Genomic DNA, 23,985 nt, shown 5'->3' with positions numbered 1-23,985 from the left:
CATACCTAACTCATGCTCAATGCATGGGGATCGTGTGGAATGTGCTTAAACTATGAAAATAATGCAAACATGAAATTGAAAATTTCCTAAGCTACATAAATCAGAAGGATACAGTGTGTTGCCTCCTATCCAGCGCTAGTTTATAGTCAATGGCTCGACTTTCCCGTAGCTGCTTAATTCTGGTGTCCCGATTTGAACGGTGGACTTTTGCTTGGAGAAGTCACCACCCCAATAGTATTTTAGCCTTTGCCCATTAACTGTAATGGTACCCTTAGTTTTGTGGCTGACTTCTATTGCTCCACATGGCAAAACCTTTGTGACAGTATAGGGACCCGACCACCTTAACCTTAATTTTTTCGGGAAGAGCTTGAGTCTAGAGTTGTACAATAACACTTTCTGCCCCACTTCAAACTCTTGCCTCTGAATATGCAAGTCATGCCACTTCTTGGTTCGATCTTTATAGAGCCTTGAGTATTCATACGCTTCCATCCTGAATTCATCTAACTCATTAAGCTGCAGTAAACGCTTTTCACCAGCGGCCTTCAAATCCATGTTTAACTATTCCATAGCCCAATATACACGGTGTTCTATCTCTAGTGGGAGGTGGCACACTTTTCCAAAAATGAGGCAATATGGAGACATGCCTATCGGTATCTTAAATGCTATTCTATATGCCCACAATGCATCGTCCAGTTTTTTAGACCAATCCTTTCGAGAAGAATTCACTGTAACCTCAAGTATTCTCTTCAACTGCCGATTGGACACTTCAACTTGCCCGCTGGTCTATGGATGATATGGAGTTGCTATACGGTGTTTAATGCCATATTTACTCACTAACTGATCAAATTAACAATTACGAAAGTATTTGCCCCCGTCACTGATTATTGTATGTGGTGTACCATATCTGGTGAAGATGTATTTCTTCAAGAAGCCACTTACCCCCTTCGCGTCATTTGTTGGCAATGCAACTATTTCCACCCGTTTAGACACAATCAATAGCTACCAGGATATACTGATTTGAAAACGATGAGGGAAAAAGATCCCATGAAGACAACCCCCCAAACGTCAAATATCTCCACATCTAAGATGTTATCTAATGAGATATTTCCAGTGCATTGACATTTGTCACACCTCTTAACAAACACAGACGTTTCTGAACAATATAGGCCAATAAAATCCTAATGGTAGAATCTTTAAAGCAATCTTTGAAGCTCCAAAATGTACTGCATACGCTGATGAATGGCAATGTTCAAGAATCTCTGGTACTTCATCTTTAGGTATATATCTCCTTACAATCTAATCAGCTCCTCACCTATAGAAAATAGGATCTTTCCAAAAGTAGTACTTCAGTTCGGCAAAGAACTTTTCCTCTAATGACTTGAGTAATTTGGCGGTGAGATGGACTTAACTAGATAGTTGACGATATCTACATACCACGGTACTTTTTCTACATTGAATAACTGCTCATCTAGAAAAATCTCGTTGATATCCACGACACTTCAGGTTCTTCAAGTTCCAATCTCGATAGGTGATCTACTACCACATTTTCACTGCCATTTTTGTCCAGAATTTCAATATCAAATTCTTATAGCAGTAATACCTAATGGATCAATCTTGGCTTAGCATCCTTCTTTGTTATTAGATATTTCAGTGCGGAGTCATATGTGTAGACTATGACCATAGACCCCACGAGATATGACTTGAATTTGTCAAATGCATATACCACAGCCAATAATTCCTTTTTAGTGGTCGCGTAGTTGATATGGGGATCATTCAAAGTTCTTCTTGCATAGTAAATCACAAGGAAGATCTTATTCATTCGCTGTCCCAATACTGTCTCCACGACATGGTCACTGGCGTCGTACATTAGTTCAAAAGGAATTTCCCAATCTGGTGCTATGATTATTGGTGCTAACATGAGTTTCTCCTTCAAAGTGTTGAAAGCTGTCAAGCATTCCTCATTAAACTCAAACGGCACATCTTTCATCAATAGGTTGTATAATAGCTTGGTGGTTTTCAAGAAGTCCTTGATGAATCTTTTGTAAAATCCAGCACGTCCTAGAAAACTGCAAACACCCTTAACTGATGTAGGTGGTAGTAGCTTCTCAATAATTTTTGCTTTGTCCACTTCGATTCCCTTTGCTAATACTTGATGTTCTAGCACAATCCCCTCTTGCACCATGAAATGGCATTTTTCCCGATTCAACACCAAATTAGTTTATCTGCATCTTTGTAAGACCAAATTTAAGTGTTCCAAACACTCGTCAAACGAAGACCCAAAAATCGAGAAATCATCCATGAATGTCTCTATAAACTTCTCTACTATGTCTGAGAAAATTTTCATCATGCATCTCTGAAATGTGGCAGGAGCTTTGCAAATGCCAAAGGGCATCATGTGGTATGCGAAAGTGCAATAAGAGCAAGTGAAGGTTGTTTTATCTTGGTTATCTGGTGTCACTGGTATCTGATTGTAACTTGAATACCCATCGAGAAAGCAGTAATATGAGTGGCCCTAATCTTTCCATCATCTTGATACGTTACAAATCATGTTCCAATTAATTTTCCTTACTTAACTTAAATGTGTCGTCTTCAATAGTATTATGACAAGTAAAGGTCATTTTCCGCAGAGGATTGATTCAATTATGTCGATTGTGTACTAAAAAGTAAAATTAATAATAATATATGAAATATATTAAATGGAGGGTTTAGTTTGTTGAACTAAGGAAAGCGATAAATTTAAAATAGAAAAGACTTGAAATTTGAAATAAACAAATTGATTCTTGATTGAATGTGAGAAAATGTGATTGGGGGATATTTCGTTGCCACGAGAATGATTTTCATGTCAATAATCACAATAGATTTTCGCTCTCAAGATTAACAACAATTCGAGAATAATTACAAGCTCAATTACCTCAATCTCTTCTTACATCTAGATTTAATTTAACAAACGCATTACGACAAAAGAGATGAATTGAATTAAGAGTAAACTTGCAAGCTCGGTTTACTAACTTAAGTGTTAATACACATACATTCAATTGAAAATTCTTCATAATCTATCGAAATGTAATTGTTACTAGGTTTTAGAATCAATAGCTATTACGTACTACTAATCTCAAAATAGCATTCATCGAAACAACTTAATCATTTAGTTGTACACCTAAACAATCAAGAAGAACAAAATAAATATTTAACACAATGGATTAAACCCATTAATCAAGAGAATTATGAAGCACAAATTAATTGAAAATCATAACTCGGGTTTGAAATAATCCACAATCACAAATATAATTAGTTATCCATGAAAAATTCACAAATAACTAACGATTTCTTACAAAACATTGATGAAAAAGTGAAAAAAAAAAACTTATTGATAAAGAGAGAAATGGTAGAAAATCATTCAATATCAATGGGTCATCTTCTCCAAACTAATGCACCATCTCCATATTCCAATCTTCCCCAAAATGTCTAAGAAAATATAATTAAAAGGAAAAAGAAAAAGAAAGAAAACAAAAGACAAGAAGAAAGAGAAGAATCAGCTGCTCCACTGAAGTTCCAAGAAATGAAAATCTTGTGTTTGGTTGAATGTTTTAAACTAAAACCTAAAGGAAATTGCAGCATTGGTCCCTGAAATTTTGAAAATAATAAAAAACGGCCCGAGTAGCGCCTCGACGCCGAAATAGTGGCGCTTGGGCACCACAGTTTCTATTTCTGTTTTCTGTTCGGGCTAGGCGCAACTCGCTGATTTTTTTTATTTTTTATTTTTTTTTATAGAAACGTCCTTTTCCAATGTCTTCATGCTTCCTTTATCTTTTTCGTCTTTTCTCGCATAAATAGCTTCTAATCATCGTTAAAGTCGGGTTTTCACATACACAAAAAAATAACTAAATTAAGTAATAAATCACAAATGAAACGCACAAATATCTAAGTTTAATGTCCCGAAATAGTGCAAAAACTCGCACTTATCACACCCCCAAACTTAAATCTTTGTTAGTCCTCGAACAAAGCTATACAAACAAACATACAAACACGTAAATTAAAACCAAACGATAAAAATATAATAACAAACACTCCAAATGTCAGATAGTTTGCCACTTGCTTCAAGCCTTACATTATGCAACTGACTTATGAAATATTTACAAATATGCTACAACAAACACTCTTTAACTTATACCATGCTTGACTTTTGTGTGTGTGTGTGTGTGTGTGGTCATTCCAATTCATCGCAATACACAAGTTGGTGATTTTCCCGACCCTCAATGGTCAAATTTTCCTTTCTAACTTTTGGGAGGCACACTCCCCCAAACTTGATATTTTCACTCTAGCCCAAGATGTCAAAAACTTAAGGTTGCCCTCAAATTACTCAATCTTTCCCTCTCAAATTTGGTTAGGTTGAACCGATAAAATAGATCATCTAGTCATGTCTTAATTCGCCAAAAATTTTAAGTGCTTAGACCACAAACTTGTGTTAGACAAATTACTCACAGTCCATCAATTCTTCAACAAAATCACCCTTAGATGCTTATAGCATCCTTTTTTATTTTTCTTCATTTTTCCAATGTAGGTAGTTCTCGCCCTAGTCCCTAAGGGTAGCCTTCTTCATTTGTAGATCGTCTCCTACACATTGGTGACGCATAGGGCCAAATTACTCAATGTTGACTCATACTCCTTAGGGTAGGCAACTTTTTCCTACAGATTTTTTTTTTATTATGAATTATCAATAGATGGAAAACAACATCTAACTTTCATTTGAAGTCTAAGAACATTCCAAAAAATCAATCACTCAGTCGGGAATTAATACAATTCTAAATAATTTATTTTGCCGGTTCAACCATCCCCAAACTTATCCTTTCATTAGTAGAGTAATTGAAGAATTTCTAATAGTATGGTCATTTAAGTTCATTAACAACCTACAAGTGCAACCAACAAGTGCGTGTGATGAATCTCATGACCCATATGCTCAATAAAGAGTCAATCATGAAATAAGTTGATGAAAATAAACAACACTTAGCATTCATGTTACCGTTTCATAAATCAATACAATGCAATACTCAAAATGCAATTGGCAAAACTATCAAACAACACAAACAAGCACAAAAACAAGTGTTTAACCCGAATTTTTGAGTTTTTAGCGAGAACAAAATTTGCACAAACCACAAAATTCTACAAAAAAAATTTAGCACATACCACCTCATCTACAAACTTAAATTGCACATTGTCTTCAATGTAAAAGCAAAAAGAAATAGAAAGTGCAAGAGGTTCAAATATTCTCCTAGTGGTGATAACGGTGATGGCTGTGATGATGGTTGGGAACCATTAGCGACAAAAATTCACAAAAAACAAAAATGTTGTTTGGTTCTTTATTATGATCACCAGTATTGTTTCCCCTCTCCAAAACATAATTCAAATGCTCGGGAAAAGGTTTGAGTTCCAAGGAGGGGGCCTGCATCACCGAACGTAAAAGTTTCTCTTTAGACATCAGAAGAGTAATATAGGAGAGATTATACATTGGTAAAATACTTGGTAGTGACTTAAGTGATGCCACAGTTTCAACAATATCATCACACAGTCGTAGATTCTTCCTCAACCCGGTGAGATTATCAACATCAATGTTTTTAATCAAAGTGGTGTCCAATGCATCTTCATTTGATAATTTGAAATTTTTTGCCTTAATGAATCCATTATATCTATTGGAAAACAAGCATGAACATCACTAGAATACCTCATTGTTTCAAAGATATTGAAGCGAATAGTCTCACCATCAAATGTCGTTGTCAAAATACCGTTATGTACATCTATCTTTGTACGCACAATCCTCATAAATGATCTTTCCAAGAGCAATGGTGGCGACAGAGATGTTGATTTATCTTGCATGTCAAGAACATAGAAATCTGCTCGAAAAATCAATTGATTTACCTGTACCAAAACATCCCCTAACACACCATTTGGAAATGCATTAGATCTATCAGCAAGTTGAATAATAACACCGGTTTCCTTAAGTGATCCCAAATTTAAAAAAGCATAAATAGAATATGGCATGACATTAATAGATGCTCCTAAATGTAGCATTGCTTTTTCAAACCCAGTGTTACCAATAATGCAAGGAATGGTAAAACTTCCTGGATCCTTACATTTTGGTAGAAGTTTCTTTTGCAATTCTATCAAGACATTTTCTCCTACGCTTACCACTTTATTATCTTTCAATATATGCTTGTTAGTGCACAATTCCTTGAGCAACTTTGCATAACGTGGCACTTGATAAATGGCATCCAAAAGTGGTATGTTCACTTGAATCTTGCGAAAAGTCTCCAATATTTCCTTCTCATGTTCACCCCTTTTGGACTTTGCAAACCTGCCAGCAAATAAAGGGGAGGGAACATAATTAGGAATAAGACTTTTAGAATCTACCTTAGATCCCGAGGTTGGAGTCTTAGATTTGTCTTTCTCACATGCTAAGTTCGTCTCTTGTGTTGACTCCTCAACTTGATATTTAATTTTCCTTGGTGCCTCTTCCAAGATTTTTCCGCTTCTTAGTGTCACGGCAATAGCATTTTTTCTCGGGTTGATTGCTTGAGAAGGAAGTTTTTCGATCCTTGAGCCTCCAATTTACCCACCATGTTGGCCAATTGACTCACTTGTGTCTGCAAATTCTTAATTGAGATTTTTGTCTCTTGTTGAAATTGCATTGTACTAGAATTTAAAGATTTCAACATATCTTCAAGAGACATCTTTGAACTTTGAGACAAAGTTTGTTGACGAGGTTGAGAGTGTTGTGGTTGCCTTTGTTGATTGAACCCCGGAGAATGATTAAACTGTGATTGTGGAGTTATGAAGTGATTTCCTCCGTAATTGAGATTAGGATGATCTCTCAATCAAGGATTAAAAGTATTAGCATATGGATCATATCTATGTCTCTGTTGCATTGAAAATCTCCCAATGGCATTTGCTTGCTCTGAGGCTCTTTCTTGTAGTGTCGGGCATGCATAGCTAGGATGTCCTACAATAGAACAATTCCCGCACACTTTTGCTTGTTGCATTGTCCTAAGTGCCATTTGTTGCACAAGCGATGTAAGACTGGCTAATTGTCGTTTAATTTGAGAGGTTGCTCCTACCTCACTTGCTTGTTTAACAGGTGCCACTTCTCTACTACCAAATTGTTATGAGTTTGCCACCATGTTGGCTATCAAATTCCTAGCAACTGTCAGTGTTTTATCCATTAAAGCTCCTCCACTGGCCGCATCAATCATACTTCTCTCCATCGGGAGTAATCCTTCATAGAATTATTGTAGAAGTAATTGCTTACTGATTTGGTGGTTTGGGCAACTAGCACATAGCCTTTTGAATCTCTCCCAATACTCATCGAGATTTTCCCCTTGAGATTGTTGAATGCTACAGATTTCTTTCATGATGTTTGTAGCCTTTGAAGCTGGGAAATATCTATCCAAGAAGAGCTTTTGCATTTCATTCCACGTGGTAATAAGACCCGCCGACAAGTAATAGAGACATTCCTTAGCAGTGTCTACAAGAGAGAAAGGGAATGCCCGCAATTTCACTTGCTCTTCCGATATACCCGTTGGTTTCATGCTTGAGCAAACCACATGAAACTCTTTCAAATGCTTATTTGGATCCTCTCCAACGAATCCATGAAATGTGGGAAGTAGATGAATCATCCCGGACTTTAGTTCAAATCCCACCTCCACTTGAGGATTTTGAATGCATAGACGTTGTTGAACAAAAGTTGGAGCTCCAAGTTCCTTTAAGGTCCGATTTGCATCCACCATTTCGGTCTCTATATGTTTAGAGTCACTTGAGGATTCAATGCTCAATCGCCTTAAATGTCTAGTTGGAGAAATGTCTTCTCCACTTTCCGATGTGTCGGCCTCTTTTCTTGATCTTAGGTTGTAGTGTTTATTGGCTTTTTGCTCATTCATAAGCTAAATGACAAAGAAAATAACAAAACTAAATAGAAAAACAACAAAAATAAAAATATTGCAATTAACAAATTGATAGAACAATCCCCGGCGACAGGGCGCTAAAATTGATACGTTACAAATCACGTTCCAATTAATTTTCCTTAACTTAAATGTGTCGTCTTAAATAGTATTATGGCAAGTAAGGGTCATTTCCTACAGAGGATTGATTCAATTATGTCAATTACGCACGAAAAAGGTAAAATTAATAATAATATACAAAATATATTAAATGGGGGGGGTTTGGTTTGTTGAACCAAGGAAAGCGATAAATTTAAACTAGAAAATACTTGAAATTTGAAATAAACAAATTGGTTCTTGATTGAATGTGAGAAAATGTGATTGGGGGATATTTCGTCGTCACGAGAATGATTTGCATGTCAATAATCACAATAGATTTTCATTCTCAAGATTAACAACAATTCGAGAATAATTACAAGCTCAATTACCTTAATCTCTTCTTACATGTTAAATGAATAAAACAAGCTCTTTACTCAACCCTATTCATTAAAAAACCTAGAACAAGCTCTCTAAATATAATTTAACAAACGCATTACGACAAAAGAGATGAATTGAATTAAGAGTAAACTCGTAAGCTCGGTTTACTAACTTAAGTGTTAATCCACATACATTCAATTGAAAATTCTTCATAATCTATCGAAATGTAATTGCAACTAGGTTTTAGAATCAATAGCTATTACATACTACTAATCCCAAAATAGCATTCATTGAAACAATTTAATCATTTAGTAATACACCTAAACAATCAAAAAGAACAAAATAAACATTTAACATAATGAATTAAACACATTAATTAAGAGAATTATAAAGCACAAATTAATTGAATGTCACAACTCGGGTTTGAAATAATCCCCAATCACAAATATAATTAGTTGCCCATGAAATATTCACAAATAACTAACAATTTCTCACAAAACATTGATAGAAAAAGTGAAAAGAAAAATTTATTGATAAAGAGAGAAATGGTAGAAAATCCTTCAATATCAATGGGTCATTTTCTCCAAGCTAATGCACTATCTTCATGTTCCAATCTTTTCCTAAATGTCTAAAAAAATATAGGTGAAAGAAAAAGGAAAAAGAATGAAAACAAAAGATAAAAAGAAGAAGAAGAACCAGTTGCTCCCTCAAGTTCCAAGAAATAAAAATCTTGTGTTCGGTTGAATATTTTAAACTCAAACCTAAAGGAATTGCAGCATTTGTCCTCGAGATTCTGAAAACAATTAAAAACGGCCCCGGTGGTGCCTAGGCGTCGGAACAGTTTCTGTTTTCTGTTCGGGCTGGGCACTGTGGCGCCCAGCTCGTTGAATTTTTTAATTTTTTTTTTATAGAAACATCTTCTTTCAACGTCTTCATGCTTCATTTATCTTTTTCATATGTTCTCGCATAAATACCTTCTAATCATCATTCAAAGTCGGGTTTTCACCTACACAATAAAAATAACTAAATTAAGTAATAAATTACAAATGAAACTCACAAATATCTAAGTTTAATGGCACGAAATAGTGATAAAAAACCCGCACTTATCACATCTGATCAATAAACGAAAGGGGAAAGTGATTTTTCCTTGTAGCTAAATTGAGTTTACGGTAATCGATGCAAACCCTCCATCCCGTCACTACTCTGGTTGGTATCAACTCATTCTTCTCATTTGGCACTTCTGTGATTCTACCTTTCTTTGGTACCACCTGACTGGGCTAGTCCATGCACTGTCTGATATCGAATATATGATTCAATATCTAGAAGTTTGCTTATCTGACCACTTCCTTCATATTTGGGTTCAACCTCTTTTGACTCTCTATGGTTGGCCGAAAATTTTCCACCATGAGAATCTTATGCATGCATAGTGAAGGGATGATTCCTTTAACATCTGCTATAGTCCATCCAATTGCTGTTTTATTCTCCTCGAGTATTCTAAGAGTCCCTTGCTGATCCCATGATGTGGACACTTTCGCAACATATTTTTGAATCTATTCCAGGCTTCATCAAAATTCTCTGAGTCGCCTTGACGAAAAACAGATATACCATGCTTATGCTTTGCAATCTTGGCGGGCAGGAAGAACTTAGTGCAGAATTTTTGAGCTAGATCATTCCATGTAGTGATGCTGGTGATTGGTTGCAAATCTATCCATTCGATTGTCTTGTCGCGTAGTGTATGTAGGAACAACCTTAATCTGATTGCATCATCTGAGATTCCTTAATATCTGAAGTGTTGGCACAGCTCCAAGAAGTGAGAGACGTGCATATGTGGATTCTCTTCAGTTCTTCCATAGAATTGATGTCGTCTTGAAATAGTTGTATCACATTGGTCTTCAGTTAGATGTTAAGCTGCCCAAATGGTGGATACACAATGCTCAACTGGCTTTGAATTATCTGAGGAGTCATGAAATCTCCTATAAGCATATTGCCTTCTTCCGCTGCCTCTCCTTCATTGGCTTGAAAAATGGGATTGTTCTATATATTAGCCATTTGTTGTTGTACTTCTCTATTTCTTGCTGCATTCAATGTAAAGTTCGTTCAATTTCTGAATCAGCTGGGACCAAGTCTCCTTTAGTAGACCTTACCATGCAAATCTGTGAGAAAAAATCAATAGAAGTGCTTCGATACTAAGATGAATCAAATAACTAAACAAAATAAAAATAAAGTAAAATGAAATAGAATAAAATAAAAAATGAAAATATTAATATTCGAATTAGTGCCAATGTAAATAAAATTAAACGAATACTTAATCCCCGACAGCGGTACTAAAAATTTGTTCATGAAATTATTCTTTCGATTTAAAACTTCCGCAAGTGTACAATTCGTTAACAAGTAATAAAGTTGAATATTTAGTTCTGAGTATCGTCCCACAGAGATTGAGTAGTTCAACTTTATCTACCGTAGCCTTAACCGAAACGAAATTATCAAAATTGAAGTTTCAACATAAGAAAACCCTAATTTAGCAAAACTATAATTTCGCTAAAATAATCTTGAATGAATTAAGAACGCAGAATAATGTATCTAAATGAATTGGAACGCAATATGATGGTTAAAATGCAAGTTGAATTTATTCAATGAAAATTAAATGCACTAGGATCACAAATTCCCATGCAATCATCATTTTAAACTCTAGTTTCACAATATGACAATACAATTGAATTGTTGAAGAATCAATGCTCCTAAATCTATCCAACACTCTCTCTCAAGCAATATTGAACCTATTCTCATATACCACCAGCCTATATCTCTATGGCGGATGCATATATATAAGAATACATGTGATTTTATGAGCATTTAATGATTCACACAAAGCATAGGGATATATCTCTATCCCCTGTTGAACCCTACGATAATTTATACCCTATCGAATCTATTTTCCTTCTCAGGAATGCAAGAAATAAATCACCATACATCAGATAATTATGTGCACTTAATTATGGAAGAAATCAGTATATATAAATCATTCAAATAATTAAAAACATGTTTTAATGTCGAATTGCAAAACTATAAATCAAAATATCACAATATATGGTTCATCGATCTCCTAGTACAATAATATTTAGCCTAACATGGAGAAAATAAAAGAATACATAATTTCTTGAAAATAAAACATCACTGGGTTATGAATTCATGTGAAATCTTGATGATCTTCGTGAAATCCTTCATTACTTTCGCTCAAAATCTTCCCAAGGTGTTTTTTTGTCTCCCAATGCATTCTCCCTCGAAATCTGACGAGTTTCAACAGAGTTTTAACAACAAAAAAAAAAATTGCAGAATCGCATCAGAATTTACACCATGTGACAGCATGGTGTTAACCCATGCGACCGCATGGTACAAGTGATTTTGGTCCTGGAATTCCTTGTTGGGGTGTGTGCGGCCACATGGTTGACATGATTTCCATTTTCTGTTGTTTTGGTCCACAAACTCCATTTTCTTCTTTATTGGCCTCCTTTCTTCATCCATCTTATTCCATCATCTCACAATGATTCCCAATTGATACTTAACTCATTTAATTTCTTGTCCATCTTGTACCATCAGGTTTCACCATATGCACAACAGTACCTTCGACATAACTAACCTGTACCAAATATCTGAAGGCCCCCACTATCCAACATTGCAAAATCACGTTGTTCTGACATGTTTCACATTGAGAGGTTTGAGAAAATATTCTTATATGATACATATAAAAAATATGTACATGTTATTAACTGAAGTCTGTAATCCCTACAATTAGCATAATGTGTTGAAACGATTACAGTTTGAAGCCCTTGTGTTCTGCTACCCCCTTTGTCTGCATTTTCTTGGCTTATCATCAATTCATCATCAGCCACTTGAAGCCAACATCTGTGAAAAAGATCAACGATCTCAACATCTCTGCATTGTCAAATGACAGAATTCTATTTAGTGATAGTGTATTACGCGATAGAGCTATCAATGAGGCCAGGTGAATCGAGCTTTTATAGGGCTATCGATCAGGTTCAACGAGTCATTGAGGCCAAGGTCTTAATTCCTTGTATGAAAAACTTTCTTAACTCAAAGTACACTTGCAAACTAACTTCACACTACTAGAACTCAACTTTGATAACGAGGAATCAACCCAATTGACAACTCTATGCATATGAATACATGCTAAAATATAATCTTATGCCTTGAATCACAAGTGATTTTCGATGGTTTCTGGTAAAAACGAGGACCATTATCATATCCTTCACATATTATATCTCCATTATCATTCTTATAACAAACAATGCTAGAGGACAGATCTTCAAAAACCTATCAGAAATCATCTCTAATCGTCCTTAACACGTATATGCTCGAGGAAAAACATTAAAAACAGATTAAAAATAATCTGAAGAGGTGTACTGTTGATAGAAATTTGATTGATGGTACACATTAGTAGTCTATTTCCTGGCATTCTGTTTGAAGCAAGTTCTTGAATTATAAAAGAACTTGAAAAGGAATGTCTTATAGCCATTAATAGTGTTGAAATGGAATGAATAATATGAAGATGGTATTTTACTATACCGTGGTACTTAGGGGTATCAAATATGTGGATGCAAGCACGGTCTAGACGTGGTCCGATTGGACTTACTTATAGAGGTTGTCAACTTTTGGATGCCAACATTTGAAAGTGAAAAAGAGAAAAGTTCATAGGATTTGTGACAAAATTTGATGTTGCTTTTGAAGCTCTATCATTAGCTTCTTCAAAATCAAGAATTAAATAAAATGTAAAGCATCTTTTTGTAAAGAAGGCAGCTCCATTGCAGCATAAGCTTGTACTTCTTTTTAAGATGAATTATGGAGTTTGGTAATTTGCATGCTATCCCAACAATTATGTTACTCAATTATCAATTATTGGTGGGTTAATTTCAGCCGTGGTCATTGAACTTTTACCGAAATTTTAATTGCATTGCTGAATTTTAATTTGTATCAACTGGGTTACTAAACTTTAATGTGGTTTCAAATTTCACCACTGTGTATCTATGACATTCAATCACCTATAATTTTCCAAAATGATAGAAATTACCTAGTTTGCAGTCATATCTGAACTGATCTTTCACATATCGCTATGTGGCACTTTAGAAATAAAAATTATAAAATATGGATTATGATAATGTCTGTTGATTAAAAAGTTTAGATGGCTTGCTCTTTTATTGTTCTTAACACTTTAATGTGGTGTAAAGGTAAATAGGTATCCTGCGCAATGATGTGATTATCAATTAAGTAATTTTTATCAATTTGAGAGAAATAAGGTTAGAAGCTGATGAAATTTGAAACTAAAATAAAGTATGGTGAACCAAATTGTATTAAATTGAAGTTTGACGGTCCAATGTGAAACCTGATTGAAATTCAGTGATCTATTTGAAACTCAATTGATATTCAAGGATCCAAACAAAGTAAAATTTTAAAACTCAATTGAGATTTTGCTTGAAGTTCAATTACTGCAAATAAAAATTTCCCAATGTTATTTTACTAAAATTATTTATCCCCCGTTTGGTTTATCTAAAAAATTGTTTTATTAGTAAATTTTGATAAAAATTGATAAAATATATAACTGAAAATTGATCAAAGTGGAGGATTTCGTTAAATGTGTGATTGAAAATGAATTTTGGAAAAAATAAGGCTCTAACGTGAACTCAATTAATGTTTGTTTATAAAAAGCATGTCCAGTAAGACAAATTGAATTAGATACACACGAGACTCACAAGATTTTAGTTTCTCTTTTTCTTTAAGAGTGTGTTTGATTGATATGGAAAATATCACCTAGAACAGAAAATATTTTCCATCTTTTGTGGAAAATAAAAACCACCTCTACCCAAGAAAAATGTTTTCCTTAAAAACAAGGAAAATTAGGCATATTTTCAAAAGTTGAAAAATGTTTTCTATGGAAAAAAATAGTAATCAAACATTTCAAGTAGGAATTTGGGTGGAAAGCTGATATTTTCCATGGAAAATAAATGTAATCAAACGCACCCTAGTTTCTCATAGATCCATCACTCGAAGGAACTGAATATGATAATTTTTTTTTTATTATCTGACTCGAGGAAGAGTAGCTAGCTAATAGACATATCAAGATAAGTGACATGACATTCGATGGTTTTGCTGATCTTAATTCTAAGTTATATGAATGCTTTAAAATATTTGAGTTTTGGACTATACAAACCTTGAAATCCACAATACTCGTGAAATCATTTGTATGCGTTCTCGCTGACTCGACTCGTGCTATAGGTAAATTATAGGTATGAGCCGAGCAACAATTTGCTTGTGCAAGCCACACATCGACTACTAGGCTCGAGAGCCAGCGAGCCAGTTCATCAACATGTGGGAAAATGACATTTAATTAAAATAAATAAATAAACATTGGCAAGCAATAAGCCAGCTCACTTGGAAAACCAAATGGAGCTCAACATTAGGCGAGCGGCGCGAGTCGACTCACCACACTCTCCACCCTTAATTTGGTGTAGTGATAGAATCCTGAAAGATGAATCAAAATAGTCCGTTTCAAACTACAAACTTTAATAGTCATCCAAATGAGATTCACAAGACAAGTAGCAAATCAATAGATATTACATGATACACTGTATTTAGTATTTTCAATATTCCCATTCTGGGACTAGTCAGTGACTATGGATCCCCGAAGGAAGGGAATAAAATACTCCATAACCAAAAGGCAAAGGCAAAGGCAAAGGCAAAGGTATTGGTAATGGTCCGACTCTACACTATTGAACCACGTAATTTAAGAAATATACCATAAAGGTAGGTAGAAATTTATAAAAAGACTTGTATAGATATGGATAGCATATGTAATTAAAAACTTTTTGACGTCCCTAACCAAAAGGAATTTCATTGGGAGAAGAAAAGAAAGCAAACCTTGTTAAGCTTAAGACTTGAGACATTTCAAAGTTTTCCTCTTTATTTTATGATAATTTACAAGTGCAAAAGGAATACAATAATTAATATTTTTACTTTCATTTGTGACGCCACGGTGTAATCGAGGAAATAATTCATAAATTGACCATTGAATTGACCGTTTGTGAAGAATAAGCAAATGTTGGAATGATCAAATTGATAGACATTTCTTTACTATTTAATTCAGTAAGAATTTTCAAGAAGCAACCCAAAGACAGTGAAAAATCCTTTAGTTTCGTCCTCAGGGCATAGTCCAGTGGTGCAAAAAACAGGAGTGAGGTTATCTCACGTTTTGCTAGCAACCGCAGTGTAAGAGTTCAATTCCTGAGATATGAAATTGGCCTCCTTGTAGACGCAGTATACAAACAACTCTTATTCCTTGGTTTGCCGGGACACATCCCGCAATTTACCTCCTCACGAAATTCTAGGGGTTTAACCTTTTATTTATTTATTTTTTTTTTTTTTTTGCTTCAGTTTCGTCCTTTAAAAAATTGTTCTTATTGCCACGATAAGATGTCAATAACATTTTAAGTAAAATATACGACTAGACAGAAACCCAAACCTTTTAAAGTTTTAACTTTTTGTGCTCGTTAGGGGCCTTTGATAGCTATATAAAATATTGTTTTCTCACTTCAAATTGACTTTTGTGGTAACGTGGTTCAACAACCACCAAGTCACATTCATGACATTAATTTCAATTTTTCTTACCGTCTCTAGGGTTATCTTGCAAGAAAAATGTGTCTTCAATTAAGTAAGTGTTAGGAAACTATGTTTGTCGTATTATGTCTAAGCACGACATGACCTTAGAAAATGACTCAATGCACTCCAAGGAAACATTCTAGCTGAGATAGAGCGAATGAATCAGTGCAATGTAAGGTCGATCTATCATGTCCAAGCAAACCGTCGATGTTATGAAACCATTTAGATGCTGTAACTAAGAATTCAATTACGGCTGGGTGGTCGCCCAAAAATTCATTTTTGTCGAGGATTAGATCGAAGATATAGAAAAAGCAATGAAGTTATTTTTAGTTAGTCGATTATACTAAATCCTTGTTCGTAGTAGATTTAAAAAATAAATAAATAAAAATAATCAAAATTATGTTACAGAATTTTTTTTGTACTCGTCTCGGCTAAGAATCCTAGTCGACTTTGTGACTGGTTGGAGATCACGTTAACTAGGTCATTTTGCTATGTTCGAGCTTTGATAGCATTCTTAAGCTTATGTATGACTCATGTTGATAAACACTCAAATTTACTTTTTACGTACACATTTTGAGAGATTTAAATATACTATTCACTTAATTATCATTTATTTCTATTTATTTATAATTTAAAATTTTTTTCAATACTTCCAAAACATACTTAACCCTTGTTTGGTGGGGATTAAAAGCATATTTTTAATAGATTTTGATAAAAATTGATGAAATGTGTAATTAAAAAGTTATGGATCCCATGAAATATATGACTAAAATTAATTATTAACTTCGACTTAAATTAAATATAGATTTTAATCCCACTAAATAGGGCTTAATATACAACTAGTTTCAAGGGAAAAATTCAAAAATTAGGGGTTAAGTGTGACAAATTCAATTTTCAGGTATCAATTTTCAGAATACAAAACTCATGTATTAGCTAATTAATTAAATTTAATAAGGTTTCAATTTATTTAATTATAGGTCACAACTTTTTTACTGGTCACATCAAATTAATTAGCACGGATTATTTTGAGATCACAAATAAAAAGTTTGTAGGTCACAGATTATTTCGAGGTCACAAATAAAAATTTTTGTAGGTTACAGATGATTTCGATGTCACAAATCAAAAATTTTATGGGTTACAATTTATTTCATTAGTCACATATCAAAAAAATTATAAGTCATAGGTAACAGATTTTCAAATTTGTTGGTTACAAATTATATTTCAATCACAAGTTATCAAATTTTAAAGTTACGATTTAATACTTGGTCGCATATAACCAAATAATTGGTTCACCGCCACCAACACTATCGCCACCGCTATTTGCAACCACCTCCTAACGCCACAACACCACCTCACCATTACCATCCGCCGCCACCACGGTCAACACCTCCACCTATACCTCTAACAAAAATCGTCACCAGATCCACCATTGTCAACAGATTCAAAAATCCAACCCCTCCCAAAATGCAGATCAATCCACTGTACCACCACTATCGCCTCCGTCACCTCCACAATCAAACCACCACCAACACCACAAAACTACCGTTCAAATCACCATAACCCCTACTCGCTAGATCCAAAAATCGAAACCCCCCCCCAAAGCACCGATGCACAAAAGCGCAGTGCTTGTGCTGCAGTCGAACCCCTAGAAGCCCCGAAGGAACAGAGGCCACCGCCCAATGCTGGTGCCACATTGCAGTCATTGTCGACGTGATGTCGTCTCCAGTGTGGTATCGTCTCCGACAATGAGGAGGGTAGTAGAGGAATGTTAATAGAGAATGGTGAGAAGAAATAATTAGGGTTTGGGGTGGGCAATTGGAGATGGGTGATTTTAAGAATAGATTAATACACGATATTTGTACAAATAAATTTCATATCTGATTTATGAATTGTATTTCTTAAAGACCTGTTGCCATGTAATTTTCCCTAATTTTAAACTCGATGCAAGGATACATAATGGACCCTACTTTCTATATAATTTTGTTCTACTCAAAAGAAAAGAGAGTACTCGTGAACACCTCATGTGTACAAGGCTTAGCTTTCTAATTCACCACACTAACCAACAAATTTTCCAAAATTTTAATTTTTTAAGTAACTCGTGAACCAATTGTAACTAGTATAAATAGGAGTTAGATTTAAGCCCCAATAAATAAGTAAACACTAAGCATTCATTTATAATGAGTGTTAATGTTAATTACCAAATAAGATGGCTCGGGCATTGCATAATCGTAGTAATACAACGAGTAATGCCGTTGATTAAAGAATAATCATATACAAGACCACTTGTATTTTGCAATATGGGACACAAGATTTGTTAAAACTTAAATTGATACCAAATATCACAAGTACTTAACACCCGGTCTAAGTAACTAGGAACATCTCACCATTGATTAAAGAATAATGCTACGAACACCATCAGTGTTTGGTAATAATTAAAACTTTTTTTTTTTGCCTCTCGGGGCATATCCCAGTAGTGTAAAGAATAGGAGTGAGGTAGTCTTAACCTTGCTGACATTCGCAGTGTGAAAGTTCGATTCCTGAAATATGAAATTAGACTATTTGTGGGCACCAGTGTACGGGCAAACTCTTGTTCCCTGACCTGTTGGGGCACATTTGACGATTTACCTCCCTCACGATACTTTAAAGACAGGGCGGTAGGAACTCTCAAGGTTGGATTCAACCTTTTTTTTTTAATAATTAAAACTTTGGTAAACGAAATGTTTATCCAAGCACCGCAATCTTGCATGATCGTTTGCTTTATCAAACTTGTGCACACTTTCATATGTACTTATTTTGGCTTATTACATGCTTGTGTCCCAAATGCCACTGGCACTACTCATTAAAGAATAATGCTATATAATATAACGAATGTTCTGTTAAGGGATAAAATTCCACGTCAAGTAATGATGAAAATATAGACCAATTTATAAGGGTTTGGATTACTCTTTTTAACATGATTGATCTTTTAAAATAGAACCTCAAATCTTTACATGATATCATAACCCATTAAACTTTAACAAGCAATTCAATCCGATTAATATTCAAAAAATGAATACACAATTTTCAAATTGGTCTTTTCAAGCGAGCCTCCATTTTGTGCTGACATATTAAGGGATAAAACTTCACATTGAATAATGAAGAAAAAAGATCAATTTTAGAAGAGTTTGAAATACTCCTCTTAACAAGATTGACATTTTAAAATGCAACCACAAATTTTAACATGTTCACCATGAACATCGCTTAAACTGATGTTAGTCATCAATAGTAAAATGTAGCATTAGTGAAGCACAACAGCTTACTCTTTGGTGGGACAATTAGTGTTTGTTTGTATTATGCATACACACACACATTAGCAAACTTGAAAAAGTGAAATGAAACCCAACAAAGAAGCTTTTCCGAAGTTCTAAAGATTTTAATAATAGCTATGCAGATACAGTCATGAGTCCCGTGACACAAAATGGCTTTTTACACCCCCCAAAGCTCCACTCTCCTTTTCACAAGTACTATATTTGTAACCTTTCTCCTACGCAGTCGCTGCTGGAGATTTATGACTATACCATACAGTTGTGTCGTTTTTGAAGGGGAGGGTATTTTGTCTTATATTGCATTTGCATGATGTTAGTGATTGTTCAACAGTGTTTTACACCATATTTACCAGTCAGATAGCTACACTGCCCAGCTGTTGGACTAAATTCTCCAATCACTTTTTTGTGACAATGAGTTCTGTGTTGAAATGTGGTTCATTTTGGGAAAAAATAGCATAAGTTTTCTTCGATGTAATTGTAAATATTTCAAAACAAATTCAAGTTTGTTAGGTAGAAATTCTCTTCAAGCTTTGCAGCCATGGATCTTACTAGCACCAACTACTTGGAAACTCCATCCTTGTTTGCACCTCAAGGGGTAAAAAAATTTACTACCTTTTCTTCCATTTTCTTGAATTCAGTGGTGAAAAAGCAAAAGTTGCGCTAGATTTTTACTGTGTAGATTTTGTTTTTTCTTATTCAGGGAGCAACATTAGAGAGCAGCAATGGATTGACAAACACAAAAAACCCATTTTTGGATACGTTTTCTGACCCTCTTTGCAAGCTGAATCTCAAGGAAACTTCTGATTTTGTCAAGTCCTTTCCAATGGCAAACAATGGCACAGAAAGTAGTGGTTTTCTTGAAGTTTCAGCTCAGAGGAGTAGAGGAAATGGAGTGGACTCTGTCTCAAAGAGAAATGTAGAAGCTCCATCTACACCTGGGAGGCCTATTTTCAGCTTCAGCAGTGGAAATTTTAGAAGAAAAAGTTTCCCTTCAAAATGGGACGATGCAGAGAAGTGGCTTGTTAGTGGCAGCTCTTGCCAAGACTCCCCTTCCCACCAGCCTGATGTCTTTCCAGAAAAATTTAGGGTTTCAGAGGAAAAGGTCTCTAAAGTTGTTTCAAACTTTCGAGGGGCTTTAGCACTGAACCATCAAGACTCAAACAGAGCTTTCGATGGCAATGTAACACTCAAAGGTAAGAATTCTTTCTTTACTTTGGATTCTTTGGCTTTTCTTCATAGCTTTACCCACATCATTTTCCAAAAATGTCAAACTTTTCCCAATTACCTTCCAAAATAGCTTTATGATAGTAACTTTCTTTCATCAATGGCCCATCTAAAATTAGGTTAAGCTACTTGCTCTGATGACAAAGCTATATGACTTTTTCCTTGCTCTTAACGTCAAATTACTTACCATTAGCTTCCAAAAATGCTTTATTATGACAACTTTTTTCATCAATGGCTCATCGTTTAGACTATGCTATTTGCTCTGATGACAAAGCTATAAGACTTTTTCCTTGCTTTTAACCATAAAATTATTTCATGATAATGAACTTTGAATCAGGGAAAAGGGAATTTGGCTCTGCTTAGTCAACATTTTGAGAATAGAGTATTTTGTGCTCTAAGATATCTACATTCTAAACCATCTTGTTGGTGAAAGAAAGAATACTTATAAATGCTGGCTTGCTTTTTTAGCTTTCTATATGTTTAAATTGACAGATTTGTATAGTTTTGGTTTGCCATTGAACAAATTGCATATGAATGTTGCCCATGTAGATAAATTCACAAATGAGGTTTGTCCCAAGTTTAAGTTTGTAGAGCCAATGAAAGAAGGATTTTTTTTTGAGAATGCGGTGGAAGAGTCGGCAGAAGATGCGACCTCAGAAGTAGTTCACAAGGTAAAACACCGTGACATTGGAACAGAAATGTCCCCTCTTGGCAGCTCGACCAATTCAAGATGCCCGACTCCGTTCATTAGCACATCACCTGTACGCCATAACACTCCAGCTAACAGGTCCGGCCCATTGGCCTTGGCAAATATTGACGATGCCAGCACTATTGACACAATGCAACTGCAAGAGTGCCATTTAGCCAAGTTACATCATGAGATGCAATTCGATTCTGTGACAACGAATTGGAGCTCTAGAGAAGAGGAGGAGGAGGACATATCGAAGAGCTTGAGACACTTTGAGATAAATATCGAGTGCAGGAAGAGTATTTCCGAGTCTAGATCCTGTACGTGGGAGGAAGAGGAAAAGACTAAGTGGTGCCTCAGGTAAATGAATCATAATGTTCCTCCATTCTCTTGTTATTTTTTCCTAAAGACGTATTAATTGGAAGCAGAACTTCAGGTACCAAAGAGAAGAAGCGAAAATCCAAGCTTGGGTGAATCTCCAAAATGCCAAAGCAGAAGCCGAATCCAGAAAGCTTGAGGTGTAATTTCTATCCATCCACTTCTGCATTGACCCCAAATTCCTTTCGAGTAATGCTATTCAGCAACACCATTCTTGGTGGCAATTACATGGCAGTAAATGATATATTCGCTTAAATGTAATGTGACACGATTCACTTAACTGAACTTATTAAATGTGGACACCTAGACTGGCGTTAGATAGCATCATTCATTCCTTTATACTATGAAAATTAGGCATAAATAACAAAATGAAGTTAGCTGTTAATTCATCAGTTCGAAGATTGCATTATCCCATCAAAATTCATTCTTTATGCTCATCCATTTCCATTTCCATCTCCAATATGCATCAGTATGGTTCATTTCTTGAAGTTCATTCTTCTGCACCTTGGTAGCGAAATATTTTAATAGTAATTGCTCGAATCTAGTAATATATAGTATTCCTAATAAATTTGAAGTCGGCTACCTAAGTCCTTTTCTATTCAGTACTATTCGTTGCTAGATCTGCTACATTGAGCACATTTTTTGTGTGTAAGGCAGATTTCTTCTGCCCCTTTATGCGTCTGTATTATTTTGGTCATAGATAAAGACTTTGCAAGCTTATATTTAGCTTTATCTTCATTGAGCCACTCGTCAGACAGGGACAGTGTTCCCAAGGTGGTCCTAATCTCTTTATCCAATGCATGTAATGTACACCAGAAGTAAGAAAGCAAGAGAAGTCATCACAGTGCAGATTATTATATTTCATGCTTGAATGACTATTTAACATTGGAAGTTTGAAAGTCATGTGAAGGTGCTGCACTCCCAAAAATCTAGGCAAATTATTAATTTAGATTAGTGTGTTGATTTTGTGCTTGAAATTTTGTTGGCATTCTAATGGATAAGACAATTATTTTACTGATAAATAAATGGAGGAACATGATTTGTTCCTTTATCAGCTTCTGCCTTGTCATTGGTGTGTAGTTATAAGCAAAGAAAACTTGTATTACCAGCATTCTAATAATGGGGTCTGGCTAAGCTTAAAAATAAACTAGTTTTTTGTTGTGAAAGTCGGAATAAGTAACTTATTTTCATATATAAAAAGTAAGTTATCCAATCATATTTGGAACTCGTGGTTAAAAAACAACGCTGACGAGAATTTCTCTTGCAGGTGAAAATACAAAAGATGAGATCAAATCTGGAAGAGAAGTTAATGAAGAGGATGGCAGTTGTTCATCGAAAAGCCGAAGAATGGAGAGCCACAGCCCAGTTTCAGCACTCGGAACAAATTCAAAAAGTCGGTGAACAATCGCGCAAGTTGATGAGCAGAAATACCATGCATTTCTCAGGTCACAAATCTTGTGGTTGCTTCCCTTGCAATAGCCATCGCATATGAATTCATTTACCCCAGCAATTGGAACGCTATCATCTTAAACAAAAATCACGTAGAGAGTTGAGTCCTTGGAAACAGAAATGTGATCATTTGCTAATTCACATGTGATGGGATATGACAACACTTCTTTGCTTTCTTAGTTCAAAATTGCTTTCTAGAGAATACAAGTTGAATACATTTTTTCTTGAAGGCGAAGAATTAACTTATTCACAGATTTTGTGACCTTTCATGTGATTTTAAATTTTAACATCTAGAGCCTGTTTGGGAGTGATTTTGAGAATTGATTTTTTGACTGTTAGAAGAAAAGTGGGATTCACCTGTGAAAGAAGAAATCAAATATGACGGTTGAAATAGTGAAATAATGATCAAAAAATCAATTTTTTGGTAGGAAAAATCGCTCCCAAGCAGGTCCCTATATGGACATCTCCTTTACGTGGGACCCAAAATAAAGGACAAAGACAGTGGTACTAGAAGCCTAGATTTATAGCACGTGGTACATTAACCTTATATGGTACGGATGACAATGATGATTTTGCTGTGTATACATCAAACTTTTCGTAATGAATTACATAATATCGTATGTTACTTTATTATTTGTTAGTTTAAAATATAGTTAATTTTTTCATCTAACTTTTTTCTCCACATCATTTTATGCAATTTCTTATATATAATTTTTATGTACAAATAACATAATACAAGAAATTGCATGAAAGATTCATATTGCACTTTTTAATGTGTAATAACTTGAAATTACTATAGTGTCTGGCATACAATTAAGAGTAAGTGCATTAAATGACATTTATATCCGTATACCGGATATTATTTCAA

The 23,985-nt window shown here is 34.8% G+C and overlaps 3 protein-coding genes across 3 annotated transcripts; 1 reads left to right on the top strand and 2 right to left on the bottom strand.

The window, feature by feature from the left end:
* Positions 1-135: 135 nt before the first annotated feature.
* Positions 136-552, bottom strand: LOC111366826. Its single transcript, XM_022987520.1, has one exon. The coding sequence runs from the start codon at positions 550-552 to the stop codon at positions 136-138; it is 417 nt and encodes a 138-aa protein (XP_022843288.1).
* Positions 553-5,616: 5,064 nt separating this feature from the next.
* LOC111366824 lies at positions 5,617-6,725 on the bottom strand. The gene is made up of 2 exons (XM_022987518.1): positions 6,538-6,725; positions 5,617-6,349 (listed from the first exon to the last, which is right to left on the bottom strand). Exons 1-2 carry the CDS (start codon positions 6,723-6,725, stop codon positions 5,617-5,619), a joined length of 921 nt encoding a protein of 306 aa, XP_022843286.1.
* Positions 6,726-19,520: 12,795 nt separating this feature from the next.
* LOC111367662 lies at positions 19,521-23,371 on the top strand. The gene is made up of 5 exons (XM_022988649.1): positions 19,521-19,973; positions 20,079-20,571; positions 21,152-21,650; positions 21,727-21,808; positions 22,936-23,371. The coding sequence occupies exons 1-5, from the start codon at positions 19,917-19,919 to the stop codon at positions 23,158-23,160; spliced, it is 1,356 nt and encodes a 451-aa protein (XP_022844417.1). The 5' UTR covers positions 19,521-19,916; the 3' UTR covers positions 23,161-23,371.
* The last annotated feature ends 614 nt before the right edge of the window (positions 23,372-23,985 follow it).

Source organism: Olea europaea, chromosome 18 (genome assembly GCF_002742605.1).
Source record: "Olea europaea var. sylvestris chromosome 18, O_europaea_v1, whole genome shotgun sequence".
Taxonomy (NCBI): domain Eukaryota; kingdom Viridiplantae; phylum Streptophyta; class Magnoliopsida; order Lamiales; family Oleaceae; genus Olea; species Olea europaea.
This window is presented reverse-complemented; position numbering and strand designations above follow the sequence as displayed.

What these genes read in the sequence shown, in the direction of transcription:
- LOC111367662 (XM_022988649.1), top strand. Translation starts at nt 19,917, where the DNA reads ATGGATCTTACTAGCACCAACTACTTGGAAACTCCATCCTTGTTTGCA. An exon ending in TGGCAATGTAACACTCAAAG is followed by an intron (nt 20,572 to 21,151) that starts GTAAGAATTCTT and finishes TTGCCCATGTAG; the next exon opens with ATAAATTCACAAATGAGGTT. An exon ending in CCGAATCCAGAAAGCTTGAG is followed by an intron (nt 21,809 to 22,935) that starts GTGTAATTTCTA and finishes TTTCTCTTGCAG; the next exon opens with GTGAAAATACAAAAGATGAG.
- LOC111366824 (XM_022987518.1), bottom strand. Translation starts at nt 6,725, where the DNA reads ATGTCTCTTGAAGATATGTTGAAATCTTTAAATTCTAGTACAATGCAA. An exon ending in CGAGAAAAAATGCTATTGCC is followed by an intron (nt 6,350 to 6,537) that starts GTGACACTAAGA and finishes ATTTGCTGGCAG; the next exon opens with GTTTGCAAAGTCCAAAAGGG.
- LOC111366826 (XM_022987520.1), bottom strand. Translation starts at nt 552, where the DNA reads ATGGATTTGAAGGCCGCTGGTGAAAAGCGTTTACTGCAGCTTAATGAG.